This window comes from Callorhinus ursinus, unplaced genomic scaffold, assembly GCF_003265705.2.
Source record: "Callorhinus ursinus isolate GAN/ISIS: 27379988/994484 unplaced genomic scaffold, GSC_fseal_2.0 scaffold4, whole genome shotgun sequence".
In the NCBI taxonomy this organism is placed as follows: Eukaryota; Metazoa; Chordata; class Mammalia; order Carnivora; family Otariidae; genus Callorhinus; species Callorhinus ursinus.
The window spans coordinates 72479148-72504685 of NW_027397066.1; the positions used below are offsets into that span (position 1 = coordinate 72479148).

The following is a 25538-nucleotide window of genomic DNA, read 5'->3' on the forward strand; positions in this document are numbered from 1 at the left end:
TGCTAAAGTCTTCTTTTTCTACTATTTTAATGCAGGAACAGCCTGTTCTAGCCACTTCCCAGCACAGGATTACCTGGGGCCCACCCATCTGGAGCGGGTACTGTTGAGAGCTGCTACTGTGTACACAGGGTGTTCTCTGTGGATACACAGCATGCATGCAACGTGTGAGGGAGGGAGGCGGGCAGGAAGGGGTAGGAGTGAGATTATAGCCTGGCAGAGGCGTCTCCAACAAAAGCCACACGAACGCTACTACAAATGGGTATTCAAGGCCAAAAGAGAGAGTTTTAGATTAAATCTCTCACCATTCGTAGTAATTTGATCGCTCATTTGATGGCAATTTCAACTTCAGGTAGTGCTCTTAAAAGAGGCCAATTGGTAAGAAACGGATAAAGGCACCTCATTAAAAAAATTCATTTTAAGTTCCAAAGTATAAGAACTGTAATTTCTGGAGCGCTGTGACTGGAGGCTATTTAGGCAGTCTTCATACACACTCCAATTGCTTTGAAAGAAACCAATGGCTATATACTAATTTGGGTTGTGCCCAGTTTAGCATATGGTGTTAAAGTTCAGGTATGATTTTTCCCTATATGTGCAGAATCTGCAAAATTCTCTTTTGAGAATTTTGAGAAATTTTGAGAAATTTAAAAAAAAAAAAAAAGGCCAAAACAGAGATTGTGAGCTTCCTGCACAAATGGCATTTTTTGAGTCTCCAGAGAGAGAGAACACATGGCCAGACACTCTTTTCTGGCTCATCAAGGGGAATGAGCTCAGACAAGGTAACCAGTGAGCACCTCTCCCACGTTGAACAATCTGATTTTCTAAATGCAAGGGGGAGACCAGCGATCTCCCTACAATGAATCTAGGAGGGGAAACCTTTCCAGGGCCCTATCTCATTTCCCTCTTCCACACTCCCACAGCTCTCAAGCCACTGCTGGTCATCCCAGTCTAGTGCCCTGCAAGACACTTGTGGGTATGAAGGACACACTCCTCCTCTGGAGACAGGTGCAGGCTGAACTCAAACAGGTGTCTATAGTCTCAAAAACTATGGCCCATCCGAAGCTCAAACCACGTTTTAGTAAAGGCCTCTTTTATCGGATTTGAAGGATGAGATACAATGGTATTTCTCTTAAAATCAGTAAGTTCACACAGGTTACCTTTTTACTACAGATGAGAAACTTAGCAATTAGATGATATTCGTCTACATAACAAAAACTGTGAGGACGCTCTGTTCTATTTGGTGTTGACTATATTTTCTATTAGAAGCTACTGAACAAGTAACTATTAAACAAGCAAGTCAAAAGAAAAATAGAAACTGCATCCTGTTTACAGGAGTCGAAATTAAATATATTGCTTTTCCTTACTTTTTTTTTTCAACACAGAAAAGAGAGTGTTTGGTAAACTGGCTATTTATAATTCCTTGCCGAAACCTTAACACTCTCAGTAGAATGTTTTTGGAGAACCTACACAACACACACTTTAGTATTATTAATAATTCGATGACTCCTTCCAAGAATTCAGTTGATATACTTCTTCTAAAGAAATATGAATTTAATCTAGTCAGAATCAGAGATGCCCCTTGCCTTCAGTGCAGGGAAATCTGTATATATAAATTCATGTTTTATATGGATAGTATTCATACTCAAGAGCTTGGTTAATTTTCCTAATATAACTTTCTTACATTTATTAACAGTATAACAAGGTTTACAAAAACAGCTATCTGCAGGATGTTTACAAATATTAATTCATGTTTGGTATTTAATGCATTTACGTGCTTTTACTTAATGTCATCTGGCCTAAGAGTGAGTCAAAATTTTCTTCACATTTTTTACATTTTAGTTCTTATCTATTTAAATTTTGTGTGTTCGTGGCATTCTTATTGCAATACGACTAGAAAGTCTAACAGTGTTTTTGCTAGTAGTGTTTTTGCTATTTTTAATATTAAGCAGGGATTTTAATGGAAATACCACAGTGTGATAAATTGAGGCAGTAATACAAAGCGACACGTTTAATGGATAATGCTAGTTCCAGAAGCAACATCACAATAAAAAAAACCCAGTGAATATTATTTCCTCTTAATCAAGGTCATGAACCTTCAGGGAAGCTTTCTTCTCTTCTCTTGTCCTTTCTTTCGAATTGAAATATTTTTATTTAGGGAGCCCCAATCAAAGGACCCAACAATGCTTCATGGCAACTTCCTATAGTTAATACTTGCTTTCTCTTCCTGGTCTCTTGGAAAAAACACTAAGTAAGCTCTGACATACACAGACACTCGGGAATACCGTGACTGCACACGAGGGCCCCCAAACACGTTCCCTTTCAGTCTAACACAGAAGAAGGGGCAGGACGAACACAGCAGTTGGGGCGTCGAAAGTTCTGCAGCATGGACTGCAAGACCCTGTGCTGCCTTCCTTTGAGCTTTTTATTTGAAGAAGTATCTGAGGAAATGGATCTCCGGGTCTGGCTGCTTTGAGCTTTGATTAATTTCTCGTGTTCCCTGATTTGTCTTTGTAGATGGTTCTGGATTGCGATGCCCAGGGACTCCGGGTCCAGGGAGGCACCGTACACCTCCCAGGTCATGCCCTGCTCGTCCCACACGACGTCCCTGACGCGCTTGGACTGTTTCAGCTGCAGCTTGGAGTCGGCACTGAGCTGCTTTTTCTTCTCTCCCGGGGTGAGTCCCACCTGTGCGGCCGCCGCTGTCACATTCAGCTTCTGCTCCTTGAGGAACTCACTGACGCGGCTGGCCCGGCGTGGGCTGGCTTTGACCAAGCGAGAAGGGGTCCTCTTGCCGGAACCTGGACTGGAGTCGCCCATGGCATCAGACGGCAGGCTCAGGCTGGTGGCTGTCTTGGTCTGTCTGTTTTCTTCCAAGGTACCCTCCTGGTTCTTCCTAACTGGGGACGGCGTAGGACTGGCAGCTGATCCAGCGCCTGCACTTTCTTGAGATTTAGGATTGAGCAGCAGGCACTTGGCCTCTACCCTTGCCCTGGGATCGAGGCTATCGGTGCCCCGGCATTCTTGCTGTTGTACTATGTGCGGAGATGCAGGCCCTCTTGCATCTCCTTTATCAGTGGGATCCGAGCTCCCGGACTGGTCGGCTTTGCTGGCAGGGCCACAAGAGTCAGAGAGTTTGCAATCTGGGTTTATTCGGGGACCATCTGTGGTTTTCACTGCAGACTCAGATGGCTTGATTTCAGATTTCCCCAATTCATGATCTGTTTCAGTTTGACTTCCTGTGCTGCTAGCAATCTGGTCAGCAGGGCTAGCTTTCTGGGAGCTAGAATTCACACCTGAAAGCTGTTTGGAGGTGGGCTCCACCCTTGTCAAGGTCATGCCTGCTGACCCCCCGTCTTCCTTACACATATCCTGAGCCTTACCGGATGCCACTGTGATGGAGGAGATTTGAAGGACCTCACCCGGTAAGCTCACCAATTTACGCTCCCCTCTGCAAGCAGTGGACACAGCCGCAGCTGCCTGGATGTGCACCTCCGGCATGATTCCAGGGCACTGGCCTGACTCTTGCGGGGCTAGGAGGTTGTCAGACAGCTCCAGTGTGTGGCTCCCACGGCCATTGCCACGGCAAACAACACGCAGCTGCTCCTGTTGTTCCACATGCTCAGGAACGGGGACTTCCTTTAAGAATGCAGTGAAGATGCTGGGGCTGGTGGAGACGGACCTGCTCTCGACACTTGCCACGGCCTGCACCTCAGCATCTTGCCGAGCCCTGCTGGGAACTTCCCGAACCTCACCTGCAGCGTGGCTGGTCATTGTACTTGCTTCTTTGAACCTTGACACCTGGTGCTGTGAGGGCAGTGGCACCTTCCCCAGATCTGGAGGAAATGTGGACCCTTGGCTAGTGAGGTGGGATGGTTGGGGTGTCACCGAAGTCACGGCCTGGCCATCCGACGTGGCGGCCGAGGACTGTTTGTGCCCAGAACATCCAACTTCTCTCGCTGGAGATTCACAGGCCCTCGTCTGGGAGTCATGAACGGCTCCTGGCCTTTCCCCGTTGGGTCTGCCTATAGGAGGGGAGGTGTGGCTGAACACACTGGCTGCTGTATTTCCAGCTTGCACCATTCCCTGGGCTGTTTCTTGAGAAGGAAAATCACAGGGCACTTGAGCTTTGCTGTTGCCCTGGGTGCTGCCCACAGGACAACTTGACTTTTCAGGTTGCTCCCCATCTGAGGTTCTCTGTGTTTTCAGCAGCGTATCCTCAGGTCCTGCTGAGGGGCTGGCATTGAGCTGGTCACCCGGGATGGCCTGGTGGCTGTGTTGATTGGCTGGCATTGTAAATGCTTCGTCTAGAACATCCTTTCCTGCTGCAGAACACGGAGCTGGTGCTGTGGGCTTGCTGCTTCCTGGCAGCTGGGTATTGTCAGGAGAGTTGCATGGAGGAGACCCTTTTTCCACCTCAGTGATGACACCAGGAGAAGACATGTCCGGCTGGGTGGTCTCATGCTTGAAGGCCTGCATCAAGGCTTCAGCAGCTGCCCTGGGGCTGAGCACTGGCTCTTCAGGAGGGCCAGAAAGGCCATTGGTATTCTTACAGAGGAGCGCTGGTCGAGGCCGAGGTGAGGCAGGCTGCACTTCTCCTAGATCCTCTTCTTTTCCAGAAGCTGTGATCAAGGAAGTTTTAGCTGATCTCAAAGGGTCAGGTACAGTCCCCATGGAATTTTTCTTCAGGAAAACCTCAGGGCTCTCTCCGGAGCAGTGCTCCCTCTGAGAACCAGTCTTAGCTCAGAGTGAAGACTCAGTCAGGGATGATTCCTCTGAGGGATCAATCTGCGAATGAGGGAAACGGTATCATTAATATGATACAGCATTTAAGGACTGAAATACACCAACCGGTCATTTGTACAAGATCTTACAAGCACATTAAACCTTTTTCTCCTTTATCTGTGGATATAAAAATAGATCTTGGGAAGAAAGATTTTGAAAAAATATTTTAATTGTACAAGTATTATTTTGGTGCATTAGTATCTGCTTGCATCCCATTGTTGTCTAGCAAATCGGTTTTTAATGCATTTACCTAAGCACATGATAACTATCCAAAAGTCATTTGTGTAGTCTGATTTACCCGCTACCAGAAAATCCTATAAAGCTACTGTAATCAAATCAGTAAGTATTGAAATAGGCCTGAACAGATATGTGAAATAGAGTATCTAGAAATAGATCCACATATAAATGAAGATTTAATATATGACAAAAGAGGCATTTCAATTTAGTGGCATAATGATGGACTATTTAATATAAGGAGCTGGCAAACTGTTAATGCATCTGGAAGAAAAGAAAACTAGATCTTGATCTTACACCAACTCCAAAAATAAATCCGAGACGGAATTAGATGGATTAAAGGTTAAAATGTAAAATAAACAATTAAATAAATAAAAATCCTGTAAGAAAATCTTGGAAACATAATCTAGGGGCAGAGAGAGTAGGCTTCTTTTGGCAAGGGAGAAAATACAGAAACTATAAGAAAAACCATAAACATAAGTGATTGAAAAAAACCCAAGAGTTCTGGGGGCACCTGGGTGGCTCAGTGGGTTAAGCGTCTGTCTTAGGCTCAGGTCATCATCTCAGGGTCCTGGGATCGAGCCCCGCGTCGGGCTCTCTGCTCAGCAGGGAGCCTGCTTCTCCCTCTGCCTGCCTCTCTGCCTACTTGTGCTCTCTCTCTCTGTCAAATAAATAAATAAACTCTTTTAAAAAACCAAGAGTTCTGTATGGCAAAAGATACCATAAACAAATACACTAGATTTGAAATACAAATGTTTAAAACCCTAGAGGACAGGTAAAAATACCTATAATATAGCAGAAGCCCTTAAAAATTTACAGGAGACAGGGCGCCTGGGTGGCTCAGTTGGTTAAGCGTCTGACTCTTGATTTTGGCTCAGGTCATGAGATCGAGCCTCGTGTGGGGCTCCACACTGGGCATGGAGTCTGCTTAAGATTCTCTTTTTCCCTTACCCTCTGCCCCTCACCTCCCAACCCCCCTCTCCCACTCACACGCTGGCTTGTGTGTGTGCTCTCTCTCTCTCTTAAAAAAAAATTTACAGGGAAACAAAACAGTTCATTGGAAAAATGGACACAGAATACAAAAATGCAGCTTGCAAGATAGGAAACCCACTCACCAAGCTCATGGAAAGATGATCAAATTCATTTGTAGTCAAAGGAATGCAAATAAAGTAACAATTTTACTTTACATCAATAGCACTTGCAAAAACTTTTTATAAAAAAAACAGCTATAACATTATGGCCTGGGGAGACCTAGTGAAAAGCAGTATTTTTATTAATTGTAGGTGCAAACTGTGTACTGTTACAACTTTCTTAGGGAAGCAGTTTAGTTTTTAAAGTGAAAAATACACATGTCCTCGACTCAGTGATCCTAACTCTATCCACAGAAATCAAATACCAGCATATCTAGACAGAGATACAAGTATGCTTACTGAAGTACTATTTGTAGGGGCAAAAAAACTGGAAACAAACGCTCTCCATGAATGGGGGGAATACTGGAACAGATCACGACATATCTCTACAGTAGAGTGTTATGGGATCATTAAAAGAAAACAGCTATTTAGGCTGTAAGTTTTCACTTGGGAGGGATTTCCCCCAGGTATGGCTGAGCAAGAAGGGCAAGGTAAGGAAAAGAATATGTATGTTTTCATTTTTGTAAAACAATGACCTAAAATACTACACTAAAACACACACTGACCTAAACACACAATGACCTAAAACACACACTGTGTGTGTGTGTTTGTGTGCACAGACATTTTTGTATATGAATATATAAATTCTAAAAATATGGAGAATAAGACATATTAGGTCTTAATGGAGGGAGTGTGATGAGTTGAACACACAAAAAGAAAGATGGAGGTACTGAAAGACTGAATTTTTAAAAGTATATCTGATTTTTAAAATGTATATCCAACTTATTTTCTCCTCCAAGTCAGCTCTTCCTTGTAACTTCATTATGCAATTAACCAGCTGAATATTTTCCCGACCCATCCTTGGTCTTGACTGCTTTCTGCTCACTCAAACCCTTTCCTCAGGTTTCCTCCTTACTGGAGTTTTCTGTTGCAATCACTTGCTGGGCCCCAAGCCCATCTTCTCCTCTCTTCCTTTCTCATCTGCCTTTAGTATGCTTTTCCTCCCACTCTCTGCCCTCCTCATCCTCAAAAAGCCTACCACCCATTCTCCAAGACTCCACTTAAATCTTATTTTCTTTCTAAAGGCCTCTAAAGCTTTCAAGTCATAAAGTTTCTTTCTCTCTCTTTTTTTTAAGATTTTATTTATTTATTTGAGAGAGAGAGAATGAGAGATAGAGAGCACGAGAGGGAAGAGGGTCAGAGGGAGAAGCAGACTCCCTGCTGAGCAGGGAGCCCGATGCGGGACTCGATCCCGGGACTCCAGGATCATGACCTGAGCCGAAGGCAGTTGCTTAACCGACTGAGCCACCCAAGCACCCAAGTCTCTTTCTCTTTCTAAGATCATACAGCTATGGTTATCTGGGTTCTTCTCATGCACTGTTTTTGTACCTGTGTTACTTGTATAAATGTCGTTATTTCTCCAAAAGGACTTCAAGTTCCAGGAGGGAAGGGGACAGGCTTATTGATTCTTTTCTGTTCACTCCACAGGAGATGGTGCAAAGTCTTGTGCATAAAAAGGTGTTAATTGATCCCATTTCCCTCCAAAATGGCCATTATTAAAGCCCTGCCAAACTTCCAATAGGAAATTTTAACCCATGACATGGAATAGTAACCAAAACACAATTTTCGAAGAGTGCTATTTTTGAAAGAAAATGGTTGTATCTTATTTACGAAACTTTATCTGTAATTCAGTGTTAGACAATTAAAAGCAAGGACAGTGGACACCTGCTACCGAAGCAGGAAGGTTTCAAGAAGCCAGGAGTACGGAACATTTCCTGTGTTCTATTGCAGGGGGGCCAAGAGACCTGGTTTGCCAAAGACGACTGTGAAACATAAATAGCTCAAAGTTCAGCAACGGAAGTTGGAAGACTGAGAAAAAGATGACGGATTTCAGACAACTCTCAGAATTCACTGCACTAACTTCCATTTTCCAAATAGCTAGCTGCTTATACTAGTTTAAATCTGAAAGGGTGCTTTCTTTTGTTTGTTAATAGAGGTAAAATTATCCATTAACTCAAGAATCAAAAAGAAAAACCAGATTCCTTGGCTAATACCTGTAATTCAAAATCTCTTGATTTATGGGTAGGTAAGAAATCAATACTTCTCTCAAGCAAATGTGCTAAAGTAATTGTCACAGCATCTTCATGCACCCAGAAAAAACCCCACCTCCCCTCTTTTCACTTCCTCTCTCCAACCAAAAGCAGAAATCTGTAGTGTCCAATAGGTCAGACAAATAGGACATTTAAAAGTGTAATTACTTGGTGGTTTAGAGTAAGGAGTATATATCTTTTAACATCAAGCTGAGTCCACTAAGGTAAGGTTTAATAACCTCTAAAAATGAAATTACAAACAGGCAGTGCATAGGCTGAATGAATCCCTGCTGCAGGTGTGTGTGTGTGTGTGTGTGTGAGAGAGAGAGAGAGAGAGAGAGGCGACAGAGTGAGCAAATGCACATGTGCTAGAGGGCAGGAGGCAGGGTGTGTGCACTGCGTGGTTTCCCCCTTCTCTTCCCTCCCTTTCTCCCCACCCTCCAGTCTCTTTCCCCTTCCCCTTTCTTTTTCAAGTTGAAGAGATCGTTCATAAAAAGTCAGATTTCTCTTTTTGTTAATCTTTAGACTCAGAAGGTATGCAGTACTGGACAGCAACCACTAGGTGGTGATGATGAGGGCTGGCCACCTTGATGAGCGTGGACTTTCCAAGTGATGCGTTCCCCTATCTTGCTTTCCTAGTTAGTATTACTTACCTGGGCTTGTGAGGGCAGCTACATTTGAGAAATTTGCTCTAAGAACACTGACAGAGTAGACTTCCCAACCTAATTTTTAGTCCTCTGAGGGCAGGTTGGCATTGTGTTTAAGAACATGGACCATGGGGCCAGAATTCCTGGATGAGAGTATCAGTTCTACTAGCTAGCTCTAGCTCTGTGTGTTCGGGCAAGTAACTTAACCTCTCAGGGAACCCCTTTAATCTGTAAATTGAGGGTAATAATAATAGTACTGCCTCACTGGGATGTTGTGAGGAATAGATTTATCTATTTTTAAAAGATTTTATTTATTTGAGAGAGAGAAGAGAGCATAAGCTGGGGGGAGGGGCAGAGGCAGAGGCAGAAGCAGACTCCCCACTGAGCAAGGAGCCTGATGCAGGACTTGACCCCAGGACCCTGGGATCATGACCTGAGCCGAAGGCAGACACTTAATGACTGAGCCACCCGGGCGCCCCACAGAATAGATTTAGCATTTAGAACAAACAGCATCTTGGCACATATTAAACACCTTATGAGCATTAACTTCTTTTGAAAACCTCGATATTTAGGCTTTGATCTGTGTTAACAAAAAAATGATTCTGACATTTGTGAAAATGGTAAGGAAGATTTTATTCAGGATTACTGGGATAGGTGTCAAGATTATTGCATAAGGAGAGAAAGATCAAGTTCAACTCCAAATACAATTGCAAGAATAAGTGGGAATTTATAACTAAGGAGCATGTCAGTGGATGCAAAATTACTAAGAGGAGACATCAAAGGCAGGGGGATTCTTGCTGAATGCAGGCCAGATGATCAGCTATCAACTGGGGGATGGTGGGAAGGTGAGAAATTTGATCTCAGATATTAAGGGTAGGAAGATTCTCTCTAAACTGGCTTAGCAGGATTCTTGCTAAAACTGGACTTTGCAAGAACAGGCATGGAAGCCCAAGACCTAGGCCTAGTCAAGAAGAAGACTCAGAGAGACACCTGGGTGGCTCAGTGGGTTAAGCGTCTGCCTTTGGCTCAGGTCATGATCTCGGGGTCCTGGGATCCAGCATCACATTGTCGGGTTCTCTGCTCAGTTTCTCCTTCTCCATCTGCCCCACACTCGTGCTTGCTCACTCTCTCTCTAGTGTGCGCTCTCTCTCAAATAAATAAATAAAATCTTAAAAAAAAAAAAGAAGAGGGCTCAGAGGAGACTGATTAAAGTCAGTCCAAGGGGGAGTCCTTGTCATCTTTGTCATTTGCACTGATGAATATGAATTTTCTTATGAGCCTCTCTGTAGCAAAATGAATTCTTTCTGAATTGGCCATAAACTGCACAGGGGCTAATGGCACTTCCGAATCTGCCTTGAAGTTTGATGGGTACTAGACTCTTAACAGCATGTCCCTTTGGTCCCTCTGCCCTTAAAATCATGAGCAAGGATTTAAGGCCTTGTTGCAGCAATGCAGCAAGCCTGCAAGGTGCACATTATCCACTTTTTACAGGGAAGGAAACTGAGGCCCGAAGTTAAGTAACCTACTCAAGGCTGAAGACCTATAATTTTTTTTTTTTTTAAGATTTTATTTATTCATTTGAGAGAGAGAGAGAGAAAGAGCACGAGCAGGGGGAGAGGCAGAGGGAGAGGGAGGAGCAGACTCCCCGCTGAGCAGGGAGCCCAATGTGGGGCTCAATCTCAGAACCCTGAGATCATGACCCGAGCCGAGGGCAGATGCCCAACCTTCTAAGCCACCCAGGCGCCCCAAGACCTAGAATTTCTATTGAACTGAATTTTAATAGATGCAAATGCCTGGGCTCCTTCTGTGCTGCTGTGTTATTATCTGTAACTCTGGAAAGAAAGGGGGAAATATATATATATATATATATAATATAAAATATCCAGAGGAGAGAGAGACTTTTTTGCAAGAGGTTTACAACTCAGGGGCAGCCCGGATGGCATTAACACAGACTACAATGACATTCATAACGGGCCACTTTATGAACAGCCCGCCTTGTTGAAGGCTGCCATGGCCACCATTCATCCTGAAAATAGTGGGTTCCACTACTGTGCCATGCTGCCTATTTTCATAACAGACACCCACGCTTAATAAGACAAGCTACAAGGAATCTCAGTCCTTTGTGCTCTGCTCCAAAACTGCTCCGGTGGAAAGAGCATTAGTCAGAGAGAATGGAGAGGGCCTGGCAGTCTTGGCCCAGCAGGATGCTGATAGGTTGCAGGTCCCTGCGATAATCCCGTGGGCAGCAATTACCCTTGCCTACCTCAGAACCGCCGCATTGCTAGAACAAGGACTTCAGGATGTCATCGCATCTGTTTAGTGACATTTTAGGCAAGTGTTACAGGGACCTTGGTGCTACCTCTGTCTCCAGAGAACTTTCAGCCTTGAGGTGGATATGCAAAGACCCCTGAAAAACGGGGAGCCAAGAGGTAAGAGGCTATTAAACCTTAAGAAAAGGATAAAGAAAAAAAAAATGTCATCTGGCATCCTATTCAACCTGATTTTTTTTCTCCCTTTTATCGAGAACCTTCGCCTAGATATTTGCATTCTGAGCCCAGCAGATCCTGCCAGTGCACGGTTTTAAGGAGAGATGATTCAATCCCAAGAAACACCCACAAGCTAGGAAAAGCAGCTCATTCTTTCTTTAAAAAAATTCCTACCTTCACACTAACAGCTGCCTCAAATGCACTTCAGAGATACTCGCCGAAACACTGGTTCCTCCCTTCGACCTGCGTCTGAAGCAAATCAGAATGGCTGAAGAGAGAAGGCGGCTTTGCTAGTGCTCACAGCGCCAGGTAGACGTTCAACCCTAATGGTCCCTGTCACCCGGGTGCAGAAGAACAAACTGCATCTCTGTCCCTATTCGCTTTTGTTCAACGCCATTCTAGAAAAACAAACGCACAGCTTATTATTATCTCGTTGAATTCCATTGTAAGCAGGGACGAATGAAACCCAAGGAAAAGAGGGCTTTAGGAAGCATGAAGACCCCAAATCTATCCCCCCCCTTTTGTCAAACACAAAACCAGAATGGGCAGCTTTTAAATTCACAACAGACAGAATCACAGGGCTCAGCAGGCACTTAACTGATTTCCTTTCTGTATTCCAGACACTGTTCTGTAGGTGAACGTGTTTGATCCTCAGAATAGCTCTCTGAGGATGGACCTACTAGGAGTTCCACTTTGCAGGTCTGGAAACTGAGCCAAGACCAACATGTGATAAGTGTGAGAAACCAGATTTAAATCCAGACCCTCTGACTCCAGAGTCCACACAAGGGGGTAAATCGGGCACTTTTCATGGAGGCAAGTGCCATGAACCCGGGGGAAAGCATCATCAGACAAGGGAAAACAACAGAAAAACTCAGGAAACATAGCCTTGAAACTGAGGAGGAAGCAGAAGGCAAGCTGAGGGCAAAGCACGAGCTGATACCCTGCAACCGCCCCCCCCCACCCACCCAGGTGGGATGTGTGACATTTCTCAGGCCCTCCGGGCTGCCCTAAAGCTAAGGTTAGGAAAAACAAGTGGTCAACTTCTAGAGATTACAGTCCTGCAAGAGAGGAGTCTCCCGCAGTTTACAAATGTCTTAGTGATTTACAAGAAAAAAAGCATTCTTATCAATGACCTACCTTCCAGAAGGAAATGTAGATAAAATTAAATGTCTTTATAATCTGCAGTCCATTGACATATACTTGAGACAGGCAGAAGCTCCCAGTGGTCTTAAGGTTAATATGCTTTGCTAGAGGGAAAAACCACCTTAACTCGACAGTGGCAAGGCCCCCAGGATCTTGTAGGTCCTCTTTAGCATATGAAAGTTCTTTTGAAAACCTCCCCAACTGCCAAGTATATAATTGGCCACCCCTGCCAACCCCCGTGCAGCAGCTCTTTCTGCCCACGGGTCCTGTCCCCATGCTTTCATAAAACCACCTTTTTGCACCAAAGACGTCTCAAGAATTCTTTCTTGGTCGTCGGTTCCAGAACTCACCCCATCTAACTTCACCTACAGTCAAAACTACATCACTTTTACCCCTGAGAGCTTTTTCTGTATCCTTGCTTAATAAAACTCTATCGCTTTACTGTCCTTTGTCCGCGATATTCATTCGTGGACTACATGAGACAAGAACCTCGATCTCCCACTTCAAAACCCTCTTACTAATTCAAATGAACATAAGTAATTTGGACATTTTAAGGGCCACAGACTTTTCTGAGGAGCTGATGAAAATTAGGGACCCCTTCTCTAGAAACACAGACACGAGCGCGCGCGCGCGCACACACACACACACACACACACACACACACACACAGAAATTTGCAGATAATTTTAGGGGATTCATGCCTGGAAACCTCCCCGAGTGTCCATTAATAGCCTTTTTTCTAAGGAAAAAATTTCACAAAACTCAATTTATCTGCCTCGCATTACTGTTACAGCACTTAAAGGAAATAAGTTAAATAGCGTAGTTTTGGGAAGATAACAGATACATAATCATGAATTATTAGTATTTTTAAACAATTATTATTTTGGCATCATTTACCCAAGAAGGCAGGAACCGTGCAATATATTTTATAAAGAGTCTGTTTTAAGTGGTCCAGCCAAAATGTTTACTTTTTATATTCTCCCAAACCCCTGTCTAAAGACTATCATTGGAAGAGGAACTTTTAGCTAATTCAAAAATTAACCCAATAATGAGGTTTTTCTTTTTAGATCACGTGTAAGACATGAACTTTTGGGTTCTTAGCAAAATCAAGACTTGGGTTTTAGTAACCTTGAAAAATTAACCCCTCAATAGCTCCATTTTCCTACATGTGGAGATAACTCATAGCTAAATATCAAAGTTGCTGTTTAAAAATGCCTAATTAAAAAAAAATTTAACTCTTCTGGGGGAAAATGATTAAAATACTCGTTTTGTTACTGTCTCCCTTCTTTAATCAAGCTGGCTCTTCTCATTTTCTTGGTTTGCCTGATAGATATCCAACTCTGAATGTTTTCCTCTTCTTTCGCAACTCAGCTTTGAAGGACTTCAATTTCGAGCTTATTTTAATTGCAAAGAGAATGCAACAGGATCTCGTGGTTAACTGATGGTTAAAGCAACACGCTATTAGCAATAAACTAAGCAGCTCTGCATTTGCATTTTAAAATCCTGTGTGAGATATGATCAAAGCTGCCCTGCATCCCAATTCTCTCAGGATATATTTAGCGCCACTCAACCTTACAAACAAGTGTTCTTGTCCTTGCTTCGTTCCTCCCTGACCTTGCCCTTTTCCTTGGCTGCGGTACTTCCCCCCTTCTCGCCCCCCCGGCACACACACCATGGCGATCTCATTAAAACCAGGCCTCCACTCCACCTGCTTTCCCTCTGGCAAAGGCAGCTCCGGTGTGTGCCGGGTGGGAACCTAAGTGGAGACCCTTGTTACCCAGCTGCGGGCTGAAGGCTTACTAGTGATTTCTGCTTTTAGCTCCCGTCAGACAGGGTCCAGGAGTCTCTCCTCCCACACTTGGGTCTTTAATCATGTTGAACGATGAGAATGTGCCTGGTGGAGGTACTTGCGGTGAAGGAACTAGAAATGGAAAAAGCTGTGCACGGAGCTGGTCAGTCAGGGCTCTCATGTTCCTCGAGAACAAGGAAACCAGGGAGAAGGCAAAATGTGAAGTAGACAAGATTCCTTGGGGCCTCGCGTCTGGACCTTCTGCAGAGCTGCCTTTTTGGTGTTTGTAAGGAGGACCCGAGTGGCTGAGCTCTTGAGAATGAACAGTTTCTTGGCTGAGGTCAGAATCTTCTTTGGGTTTGCTCTGTGAGTTGTGATTAAAAACAAGAATCAACAACCTGTCACTCTTCTGCTTTATAGTCTGTAAAACACTGTGTTAGGCATCATGAGGTACTTCCAAGTTTTGATTTTTGCCCTTAAGGAGATTTGAATCCATTTGACGAGACAAGACAAATTCAGTCAGAAGTTATAAATGAGCAAGATAGTATATAATTAAGTGACTAATGCTGGGGTAATAAACTCTACAGTAGTTCAAATCAGGGGAAAGGCCAATACTTTTTCTTCAATTGACATTTCCTGGTACAATGTTTTCGTAGGCTAGAAAAAATTGCCTTTCGTAGTCTAACGAAAAATGGACAGTTGAAATTAAGAGAAAGGTGAAGCAAGTAATAGTAAAAAAGAATGGTCTTTGATTAAAAGGAACACAATCCCTGGGCACCTGGGTGGCTCAGTTGGTTAAGAGACTGCCTTCGGCTCAGGTCATGATCCCGGAGTCTGGGATCAAGTCCCACATCGGGCTCCCTGCTCAGCGGGAAGCCTGCTTCTCCCTCTGACCCCACCCCCCTCATGTACACTCTCTCTCTCATTCTCACTCTCTCAAATAAATAAATCTTTTAAAAAAACATAATCCCTTAAGTCACACTGAAACAATTAGGAAGTACTGTTAAATCCAGTCATTGTTTTATTTTTTTTAAAGATTTTATTTATTTATTCATGAGAGACAGAGAGAGAGGGAGAGAGAGAGAGAAGCAGAGGGAGAAGCAGGCTCCCAAGGAGCAGGGAGCCCGATGCGGGACTTGATCCCAGGACCCTGGGATCATGACCTGAGCTGAAGGCAGACGCTTAACCATCTGAGCCACCCAGGCGCCCTCCAGTCATTGTTTCAATAAGCCGAGTGCCTTCTTTGTGTCAGATATTCAGGATACAAATATAAGTAAGATATATTCATGTTTTTGAGGAGCCCAAGTTTCCTGCAAATCATTAATTTCAATACAATATAAATGTTGTAACAGAAACAAATAAACAAAAACACAAATGTACTATGGAAGCACATCATTTTATTTGGCAGAGACCTTAGGTTAGAGAGAGTGAAGAATTCCTAAGGTTGAAAAGATGTATTTAACGTGATGGAGAGGAAGTAGATGTTCATCTAGGTCAGAGTTGCTCACCCCTGCACCACTGACATTTTGGACCAGAACTTTGTGCGGAGGGAAAGCGGGGGTGGGCTGTCCAGTGCTCTGTGTTTCTCCGCATCTCTGGCCTCTACGCAGGAGGTGCCAGCACCATTGCCCTCCCATTTGTGACAATCAAACATGTCTCTGGACATTGCTGAAGGGCCCCTGGGAGGCAAAACTCACCAGGTGAGAACCACGGATTGAGCATGTGAGCATATTCACCATTGATAATAAAGAACATCCTTAGAATGAAGACCTGTGAGTTGAAGTAAGAAATTTCGAACTTCAGCTACATAGGAATTAATGATGTAGTCTTCCGCTCTCCTGTCAGAGACAGTGTTCTTTATAGTCTACCTGTGAGAATGCAAATTAGTACAACTTCTATAGAGAACAATTTGCTAATACTTGTCAAAAATACAAGGTCACATACACATTGACTCAGCAACTCCACATTAGGTGCTAACCTTATGGGTAAAATAAATAAATATACTTATTGATATATGTACAAGGTTATTCATTGCATGAAATAAAAGATTAGAAGCAATCTAAAAGTCCACTAATAGGGAGAGGGTCAGTTATAAAAATTACGGTACTTTCATATAATGGTATACTAACCACCCATATTTAAGAAGGGAAAACTCGTCATGTATTGATATAGAGTGATCTCCAAAATATATTAAGTTAAACAACAAACACCCAGTGATAATTAAAAAAATCTTAAGATACAAAGCAGCATGTTTGATATGCATTTGTATTAAGAGGGGGCAAAGAATACCTTTTGCTTGTGTGTACATCAAATATCTCTGCAAGGGTGAGTAAGAAATTGCTATCAGAGGAGGGGAACTGGTGCCTGAATTTTAAACTATATAAATGTTTTGCTTATTTAAAAATAATTAAAAAAATTAAAAGCTGGTGCTTCTCAAATAGGCAAAACTGAACATTCACCTGTGCTGAAGCTTTTCTATCAGGGATGACAGATTTATGCTGGTCTATCCTTCCACACTCTTTCCATCTGCTCTTTGCTATGCAAGCAGGTTAGTCTGGCCATGAAACTAGTTAAAGGAAACCATAATTCCCTTATCTATCCTGGCTATCTACAAGCTCCACGCTAGGCAATGTCATTATTTTTCCCAAAGTCAACAGCTGACAAATGTTTTTTAAAGTGATGCCTGTTGGGCCACCAAAAAAAAAAAAAAAAAAAGTTTACTTAAGTTTCTTTTCCCAGACTCTCTGACTCCTGTTTATCAGTTGATTTCTTTTTCACCCTCTTTCCTACTCTTGGTAGTTCTAGCAGCTGGTTCTCAAATTATATACATCCCTCAAACAATAAATCCAAGAATGGCCGAAAGCCAAATTCTATGAAATTGGGTCAAAACATTGATGAAAATGATTAACTTATTTATTTTGTCTATATGATGAGAATTGACTAAATGTAAAGATATAAAGTTTAGAATACATATTTTAATTGCCAGTTATCAAGTCCACCTCTTCGAACGGTACCAGGCTTCCCTGAGTGGATCACATCTCACAGCAGCGCAATATCAGGCCACCTTACTTGCTCTTGATTCATCAATTCCAAAAACCTGCCCTCCACTTGCTGCTAATGTTATCTTTCTAAAACAAACATACAGATATGACACTTCTCGGTGCAAAACAATTTAATGGTTCTCCATCACCTGTAAAATAAGATACACTCTCCTTAGCCCAGTTTAAAAAACTGTCTTTTATTCTCTGATTCATTTCCCTTTCATGACTGGTGTCCTCTCTCATTATCACTTGACAGACCTTGTATGTTACTTTTCTTCCAACAGGTTTCAAAGAAGGCTTATCTTCATTTTTACAGAGGAGAAAATTGAGGCTCCAAAAAATCCAACTCACCCAAGTTGTGTGTTTAATAAGTGGAAGAGTTGGAATTCGAGACCAAGTGAGTCCGATTCCCAAATTCTACTGCCTCCAATAGCATGGGAATGGGAGGTAAAAATGAACTCACTATGTATGAGGATGAAAGAGAAGACAGCAAGTGAGTAAATTTGAAAAGCACTTTTGAAAGATAATTTTCCCAAAGACCTTCTCTGATAACATCAACCAAAAGCAACTATCCAGTCTTCTCATCTCCTATAGCAGCTTGTTTATTGTTTTAGCGACCTCAGGGCACTGAGGACATTTTGCCTCATTCTGGGCTCTCCAGGCAGGAGGCACAGCCCACACAAAGGCAGAAGCTGGTGGGGCAGAGTGAAGAGTTCAGCCTGACAACTGGAGCTGTGTAGGAGGGGAGGTTAGAGAAGGAAGGTGGAGGGATCGCGCAGGGTTTCTTGAGGTCTTTGTGCATGTGTCTGTCACCCTCTCAGGCAGGTCCTTCTAGACTAGGCTACTGCTAAATTGCAAGTCTTCTGACTTCCCACTCTGTCACTTTGAAAGTTCTATGATTACTGGTTTTGTTTTGTTTTTTTCCATGGCACTAATCACTTTTTAAAATGCTGAAACATTTACCCTACTTATTGTGAGTATCATATATTGACTGTTTTCTGGACATGCAGGTTGGAATGCAGGCTCTAAGAGGGCAGCATTTTTATCTACTTTTGCTCATTTTTATAGCCCAAGTGCCTAGTGAAGTGAACGACCCATGATAAGTTCTCACAAACACGTGCTGAATGAACGGATGTTGCCTTTTGCATTTCAGCCTACCTTTATCGTAAGCCATAGTTTCTATGATTTTCATTTAGTTTCTACTGGCATTTGAAGATAGATTTTTCCTTGAGGACATACATATACAGCCAAGGTAACCATATATTCTAGAAGTTCTGGGGGGAGGAGTGTAGTTAAAAATACTGAGTTATGTTACCACCATAAGTATTCTTGTACATGCCTCAATTTTCATTTAAGAAGATGTGGTCTTAACAAAAAAGGACACACACGGTATGGATATATCTTTTGTTCTTTTCTCCCGTTGGCTAATTTAGACAACGAATTCTATTCCTCCAAAGACATCTACTGTGTATGGAGATGGGCATCTTCTTACTGCAACTCTAGATGGGGTATGTCTTATTTGGGTGCTTGTACATAACTGATTACAATGTCTCTTTTTGCTTAAAATACTGAGGAGAACATGTAATATATAAATGAATTTATAGGAAAATACCAAGCATTAAACACAATTGTTTCAGATATGTCTTTCCAACCTAGAGAATACTTACATTTGCTCTTCAGATTTTTTAAAACATTTCTTAAAACTTTGTGATGAATTCACTAAGGTAAGAGGCTAGGAACATATCCTAACACTAAAATCCCAGATTACTATGATTTGGTACAAGTTTAAACATTAAAATGTTGTTTGACTTCCAATAACATTTTAACTGATGCTTATTTACTATACTATTGTTGGACCAACCTTCCTTCCTTCCCTTTTTCTCTCTTCTTCTCCCCCTCCCACTTTTTTTTTAGTTGGTATAAATCTAATATAATTTATTTGCCAATATTTTATAATAAATCATAAAGCAAGAAAATAAATTAATATGCTGCTTTTCATCACTTATATTGTAACCATCTTATATACTTTTTCGCCAAAATTATAAGACATGTAAATTTTTAAGAAGCTTCCTAGGTGAAGCTGACAAGTCTACAGTGTTAAGAACCACCATATTATATCATAACCTCGTCAGGTAAATCAACACAAAACACCATATTTGCTTATTTAATTGGCAAAGATTAAAAATATTGTTCAATGTTTGCAAGGGTGGGGTGAGAATGGCATTCTCAGTCATGTTATAGGTGCACAAATTGATGAAGAACACTGCAAATATCTATACTCTTTGAACCAATAATTCTATCAGGAAGTGAGCCTAAAAAAGCAAACAAAATAACTGGAAAGGGTTTATGACCAATGGGTTTCATTGTAGGGTTATAAGTAGAAGCTCTCTACATAACCTCCACCTAGTTGATGAGCTTTCTACTCCCAGGATAAGATTTACTGATGGAGCTCATGACTCATGGAACCTTGGCAGCTGGTGAGCCTGCCTGGTTCTGCTCCTGTTACTCATGCTGCATGAAAACTGAGAGTCAGTGGCTCTTCTTGAACTTGTTCATACCATTTGTCTTTGTTCTTGTCACCACATAATTTGACTATATTCCATTAAAAAATGGGTGAAACTAGAGTGCAAATGTGTTTTTGTTTCTTTGAAACTAAGTTTAATGGTTTGATAAAAACCTGACAAAGGTGGGTTGCTAAAAGATGTAGCTATCGAGTTAGGAGTGACATAGCTGTAAAAGAGGAAAGTAATTATGAACACTTAACATTCTTATTCTCAATTAGGGATATTTTGCTTCACTGTAAAAACTGAAGTAGAAAAATACTGAGGGTCCATTATGAATTTATGTAAGAAAGAGGATAAAAAACTCCAACCAGTGGTTCCATCCTCAAAGAAAATATCTGCCCTGTGTCCAAAGGCTAGGGAATGATGCAAATTCAAACGTTTTAAGTTGGAAGAAAAATCTTAAGAATATATGTATTGTTTTTATAATTCCTCATTTTTCTCTAATTGTCGATCAATTGTATCAACAAATTATGATGCTATAGATATAGGCAACAAGAAATATGTATCTAATATGCAGAAAATATTTATGTAGAAAAAATATCAGAAGGAAATATACTAAAATATATGGGTCTGATTTATGGTGAGATTATGGGTGATTTTTAAAACTTTATTCTTTTGTATTTTTAAAACCTTGTAAATGTGGTCTTATTCAATGGTGTAGAATGTAGCAAAAAATGTAAAGAAAAGAACGGAGAAACAAGATTCCTACCAAATCGGACCCCAAAGCCCCAAGGTTTCACATTTTATAATCTGTGTTAAATCTCTTGAGTTTCCCCTTGCTAAGAATATTCACAGTGCAAAAAGTGGGAAGGCTGAAGCTGCACTTCTAGATCTTGTTTTATCTCAATGTTCTCTCTCAGTTTTCAGATATTACACCTGCTCTTTGCCTAACCCAGTTCTGCATGAGTTCCAAGTATATAATTAGACTCCACAAGGTATGTGGGAAGAAATCTGGGGTTAAGCTTGCTCTGCTGAGGCAGTCCTGTATGTTGCTGCTTTAGAGTGAGTACTTAACCAGCTTTAGAAGGTCAACAATCACGCTGACCTAGAGAGGCACGTGATGGCTATGCTTCAAGAACATTAACATGCCTTTTCTAGGAGTTGCTTATCACTGCTTCTCATTGGTCCTTGACATTCTTTCCTATCTGGGCCCCAGTCAGTCTCTGGTATCTGGTTTAAGCCATTTAGATGCCACAGTTATTTCTTTTCTACTTCTGGCTCTAAGAAGTATTATCTTCTCTGTTTTTTAATGTCTGTAAGTCCTCCATGCTTTGACCTTGAATGCCTGGGAATCTCTGAGCTGTACAGGGGGAAGGAATTCAGAGAAACAAAGAGAAAGGTGCAGACGTGGGGAGACTATACCATTCATTCAGGGAGGGTGGGGGCTGTCCTGGAAGTGTAAACACCGAGTACTCCTAAGCAGGGGTATCAGTGAAAATAGTTCCCAGCTAGTACACACCTGGATGTGCCTGACTTGTCAATTTGGATGCTCTTCGTGAAACAACTGATACTGGTATGAAGTTACATACAAGTGGCTGTGGGGAGCCAAAAGCTGAGATGTTAGGTTGGCTGAGACTGGAAAGTCTTAATGGCATTGTTAACAGATCTGGGCTTTTTGGTAGGCAGTAGGAAGTTACTATATGATTTCCAACAGGCCACTGAAGCAATTAGGAAGTTTATAAAGGAAGCAGATTTTAATTTGTACCAACCAGCAGGGAAGAGTCCACAGGTGGGGAGGTCAATTATGAGGCTACTGCTACATAAGAGGTAAGGAGGAATCTATCAATGTTGTTAGAATAAATATAAAGAAGAAGGGGGGGGGCGTCTTCTTCCTGCCTTGTCTTCGGCGTTTTTGTTCTCAGAGCTGCCGATAGCAAGATGTCTTCGGGAAATGCCACAATTGGGCATCCTGCCCCCAACTTCAAAGCCACGGCTGTCATGCCAGATGGCCAGTTCAAAGACCTCAGCCTATCTGACTACAAAGGAAAGTGCATTGTGTTCTTCCTTTTACCCTCTTGACTTCACCTTTGTGTGCCCACGGAGATCACTGCTTTCAGTGACAGGGCAGAAGAATTTAAGAAACTCAACTGTCAAGTGACTGGCACTTCTGTGGGTTCTCATTTCTGTCGCCTGGCGTGGAGCAACACACCCAAGAACCAAGGAGGACTGGGACCCGTGAACATTCCCTTGGTATCAGACCCCAAGCGCACCGTTGCTCAGGACTATGGAGTCTTAAAGGCTGATGAAGGCATCTCGTTCAGGGGCCTCTTTATCGTTGATGATAAAGGTATCCTTAGGCAGATCACGGTAAATGACCTTCCCGTCGGCCGCTCTGTGGATGACTCTGCGACTGGTTCAGGCCTTCCAGTTTCCTGACAAGCGCGGGGAAGTGTGCCCAGCTGGCTGGAAGCCTGGCAGTGATACCATCAAGCCTGATGTCCAGAAGAGCAAAGAAGATTTCTCTAAGCAGAAGTGGAGCGCCGGGTCGTTTTAGGGCTGGGCTGCAGTGGGTGGCCATGAAAACAAAATCTCTTTCCTAACGTTGTCATGCTTAGAACATAAGACTTTAGACTCTGTGCAGATGTGGTATGGGGACAGGACAGGCCTTTCCTGCAGGAGTTGGGGAGGCCAGCCTTCCTTCCTCTGGAGAGAACGGCCTGAGCTGTTATGGGGCAGGCCAGCTGTTATGTACAGTAGCAGGGCATCACTTTTTGTCTTGTGTTGTTTCTATTAAACTTGAACTGAGAAGAAAAAAAAAAGGGATTATGAAAACTATGGCTGAGGTGGTATTAGAGTGTCTAGTGATGGGTGGCATATAGGAAGCCAGGCTAGGAAGAAAAATCAAGGATGATCCCAAGATTTCAAATCAGTGATTAGGAGAATGTTGGGGGAGACCACCAAGATGACTCAAAACAGGAAACAAAGCTGGACTAGATTCTAATGGGTGGCTGTGTGGAGGATGGGTGAATGGCATGCAAGGGGAGCTTCAGCCACTCTTACCACTGCCGTCTCTCTGTCTCCAAGTCACTCCTAATAAACATATAATCCAATAAAAATAGTGCACTTAATATGCAACCTCCATTTCTAATTACGTTGGTCCTGCAATTCCCTTCTACATAAAAATTCTGGAGCCATTACTGAGGTGCATGAGCAGTGAACGATGGAAATTGTAGGCTTATAGCCCAAGTGTGCTGGAGCTGGCCCACACAACTGATTGTGTTCATCTCTTTCCTACTCTGTTATCATGAACATCATCACATAGATAGCCTGAAATTGGCCATGGAGGGAATATTTACACCACAGAAATTGGCAAACTGCAAATCTGGATGTTTTTCTCCCAGAGAACCTGTTGTTGAATATTTTATACCTCTCTTGAGCAATCAGCTATGAAACTTTTCTAAAAAGTAAAATTTTATAAAAGCTCTTGAATGATTATAAGGCAACATTTAAAAATATCAGTTGGAAGGAGAAGAAGGAGCTGCACATATGATCTTGAGGTATGCTTGATATACATGGCTTTGAAGGTTCATGAAAGGTGGGATGGTGGGATTTATTCCCACCCAGAGGGATCTCTGAACATTTCTAAGTTAATCACTGGTTCCCTGAGGGGAAAACTTCTGATTTTTCAAACAGTATTTAATACTCTGGCACAAATTATGTTTTTCAAAGATGACCACTGTGGGTGGTTCCTGCTCTCATGCTCCCTATTGGCAACGGTCCCACTGGATATCCTCTACACATGTGGTTAACAATTCAACTGAGCAATAATGAATTCTTTTCAGGGGGCTAGCATTTTGAATGTGTGAAGCAGTTATTAAAGAGCAAATCACCTCAATACTGTATACCACTAAACTTTTTCAGGGCGCCTTTCTGGAACTAGGTCTGTGTTAAAATGTCCACCCACCCCTATACAACCTCATCTTCTTGGTCTTCTCCTCCCTCTTCCAAAAACCTACTGTAGTTTGTTCACTCTTCTTATAATAAATGATTTCTAAGGCTTAATTCCCCAGCTATGAAATTTATTACAGAAATTATTCATTAGAGGGCACCTGGGTGGCTCAGTCGTTAAGCGTCTGCCTTTGGCTCAGGTCATGATCCCAGGATCCTGGGATCGAGCCCCGCATCGGGCTCCCTGCTCCGCGGGAAGCCTGCTTCTCTCTCTCCCACTCTCCCTGCTTGTGTTCCCTCTCTCACTGTCTCTCTCTCTGTCAAATAAATAAAATCTTAAAAAAAAAAAAAGAAATTGTTCATTAGAGCAGGCAGGATATAAGAGGTGATTATACCTGAATGACATTTTGGTTGGATTAAGGTTAAGATACCCATTATTTAAAACCATATTCTCCTACTCAGGGCAAAATGCAGTTCTTCAAGCCTACTCAAGTATTAGAAAAAACAACAGATTGTACAATAGGGATTCCCATTTATCCTCAAGGAAACTATTAGGTGCTACAAAAGAATCCAGTCTCTTGCTATGTGGTTTGATACATAACTGGTGCTCAAAAATGTTTCTGGAAAGAAAGGAATATTTTTCTGTAGCAGCAGGGTTCCACTGCATGAAGCTTTAAACAAATATTTGAGGAACTACAGGAATACTTTTGCTTAAAATAGTTTTAGAACTGTCAGATACATTTAATCAATAGCATGGAAATCTTGAGCATTTGTTCGTTCTCTTAGTCATCTTGAGCATCAGAACATATTTCACAAGATTTGTTGATTATCATTTTTAAATTACCAAAATAGAACAGATAGTGATGTTAAAAAGCTAAAGGAAGTGAAGAAGGGGAGGTGGTAAACTTATTCACCATAAAAAGGACAAAAGAGTGGGAGAGATACAGAGAAAAGGGCTTCTCCCTATCTGGTGTATCTGATAGTACAGCTTCTCCCCAGGGACGAAGAAGGTAGATTAACACTGATGACTTCTGAGATCTATATAAAATCTGGTGACGAGATAAGTCTCCCTGTAATTTGCTTTTATGCTAAGGAAGCAAAGGTCAGTTAACTAGAATCAAATAACTTACCCAAATTGCCAGAAAATGCAGTATCTCACTGGCTTTAGGAATACAAATGGTTTATCTTTTCTTATTCTTGCAAAGACTTTGTTTTTCCTGTATGTATTTCACCATATTTGGCATTTTTAGATGTTTGCTTACCATGGCATCCCTCCTACAAATCTCATGCATAATATACACAGGAGAAATAATAACTAATCACGTATATTGCTAAGGGCCAAGTGAATGAAACAAAACATGAAGTACAATGCAGAAGGTGGAACTAGGTGCAGCTAAAAAAGATGTGTGCATTGCAGAAGTGGCAACTGAGGGAGAAGGCAAACATTACAGAGGCTGCAATGCTCAGGGATAGGTACAGTGGTCAGGCTGTGAATCAAGAGGATTTAATTAATATTATGAATACAATATGTCAGACTGAGGAAAGTTGAACTATTATCTTGAAGAGTGTACACTCCATCATATAGGTTAGTGATGTGTTATTGATGTGGAAATGTATTTTATTGAGCACTTACTTTGCTCCAGGTTTTCTGATGTCCTAAAGGCTTCATAAGCATTATCTCATTTAAAACCCACAATAATCTTGTGAGGTAGTACTCATTTAACTCACTTTTTTTTTAAAAATAGTA

General features: G+C 42.1%; 1 protein-coding gene and 1 pseudogene across 9 annotated transcripts in view; one reads left to right on the forward strand and one right to left on the reverse strand.

Moving 5' to 3' along the window:
• Positions 1-1990: 1990 nt before the first annotated feature.
• Positions 1991-25538, reverse strand: part of GPRIN3 (GPRIN family member 3) — a 60966-nt gene continuing 37418 nt past the window's right edge. For 4 of the 9 annotated variants that reach the window (XM_025873438.2, XM_073891954.1, XM_025873440.2 and 1 more), the window contains one exon: positions 1991-4782. In XM_025873438.2, coding sequence (XP_025729223.1) covers positions 2317-4668 — 2352 coding nt within the window. In that variant the 5' untranslated portion in view covers positions 4669-4782 and the 3' untranslated portion in view covers positions 1991-2316. Of the gene's footprint in view, positions 4783-7532; positions 7558-11143; positions 11288-11540; positions 13101-14309; positions 14663-15995; positions 16167-22113; positions 22340-25538 lie in introns of those variants that run through there. The other 5 variants (XM_025873435.2, XM_025873434.2, XM_073891953.1 and 2 more) reach the window with 5 other exon arrangements.
• LOC112825409 (peroxiredoxin-1 pseudogene) lies at positions 21752-22339 on the forward strand (annotated as a pseudogene).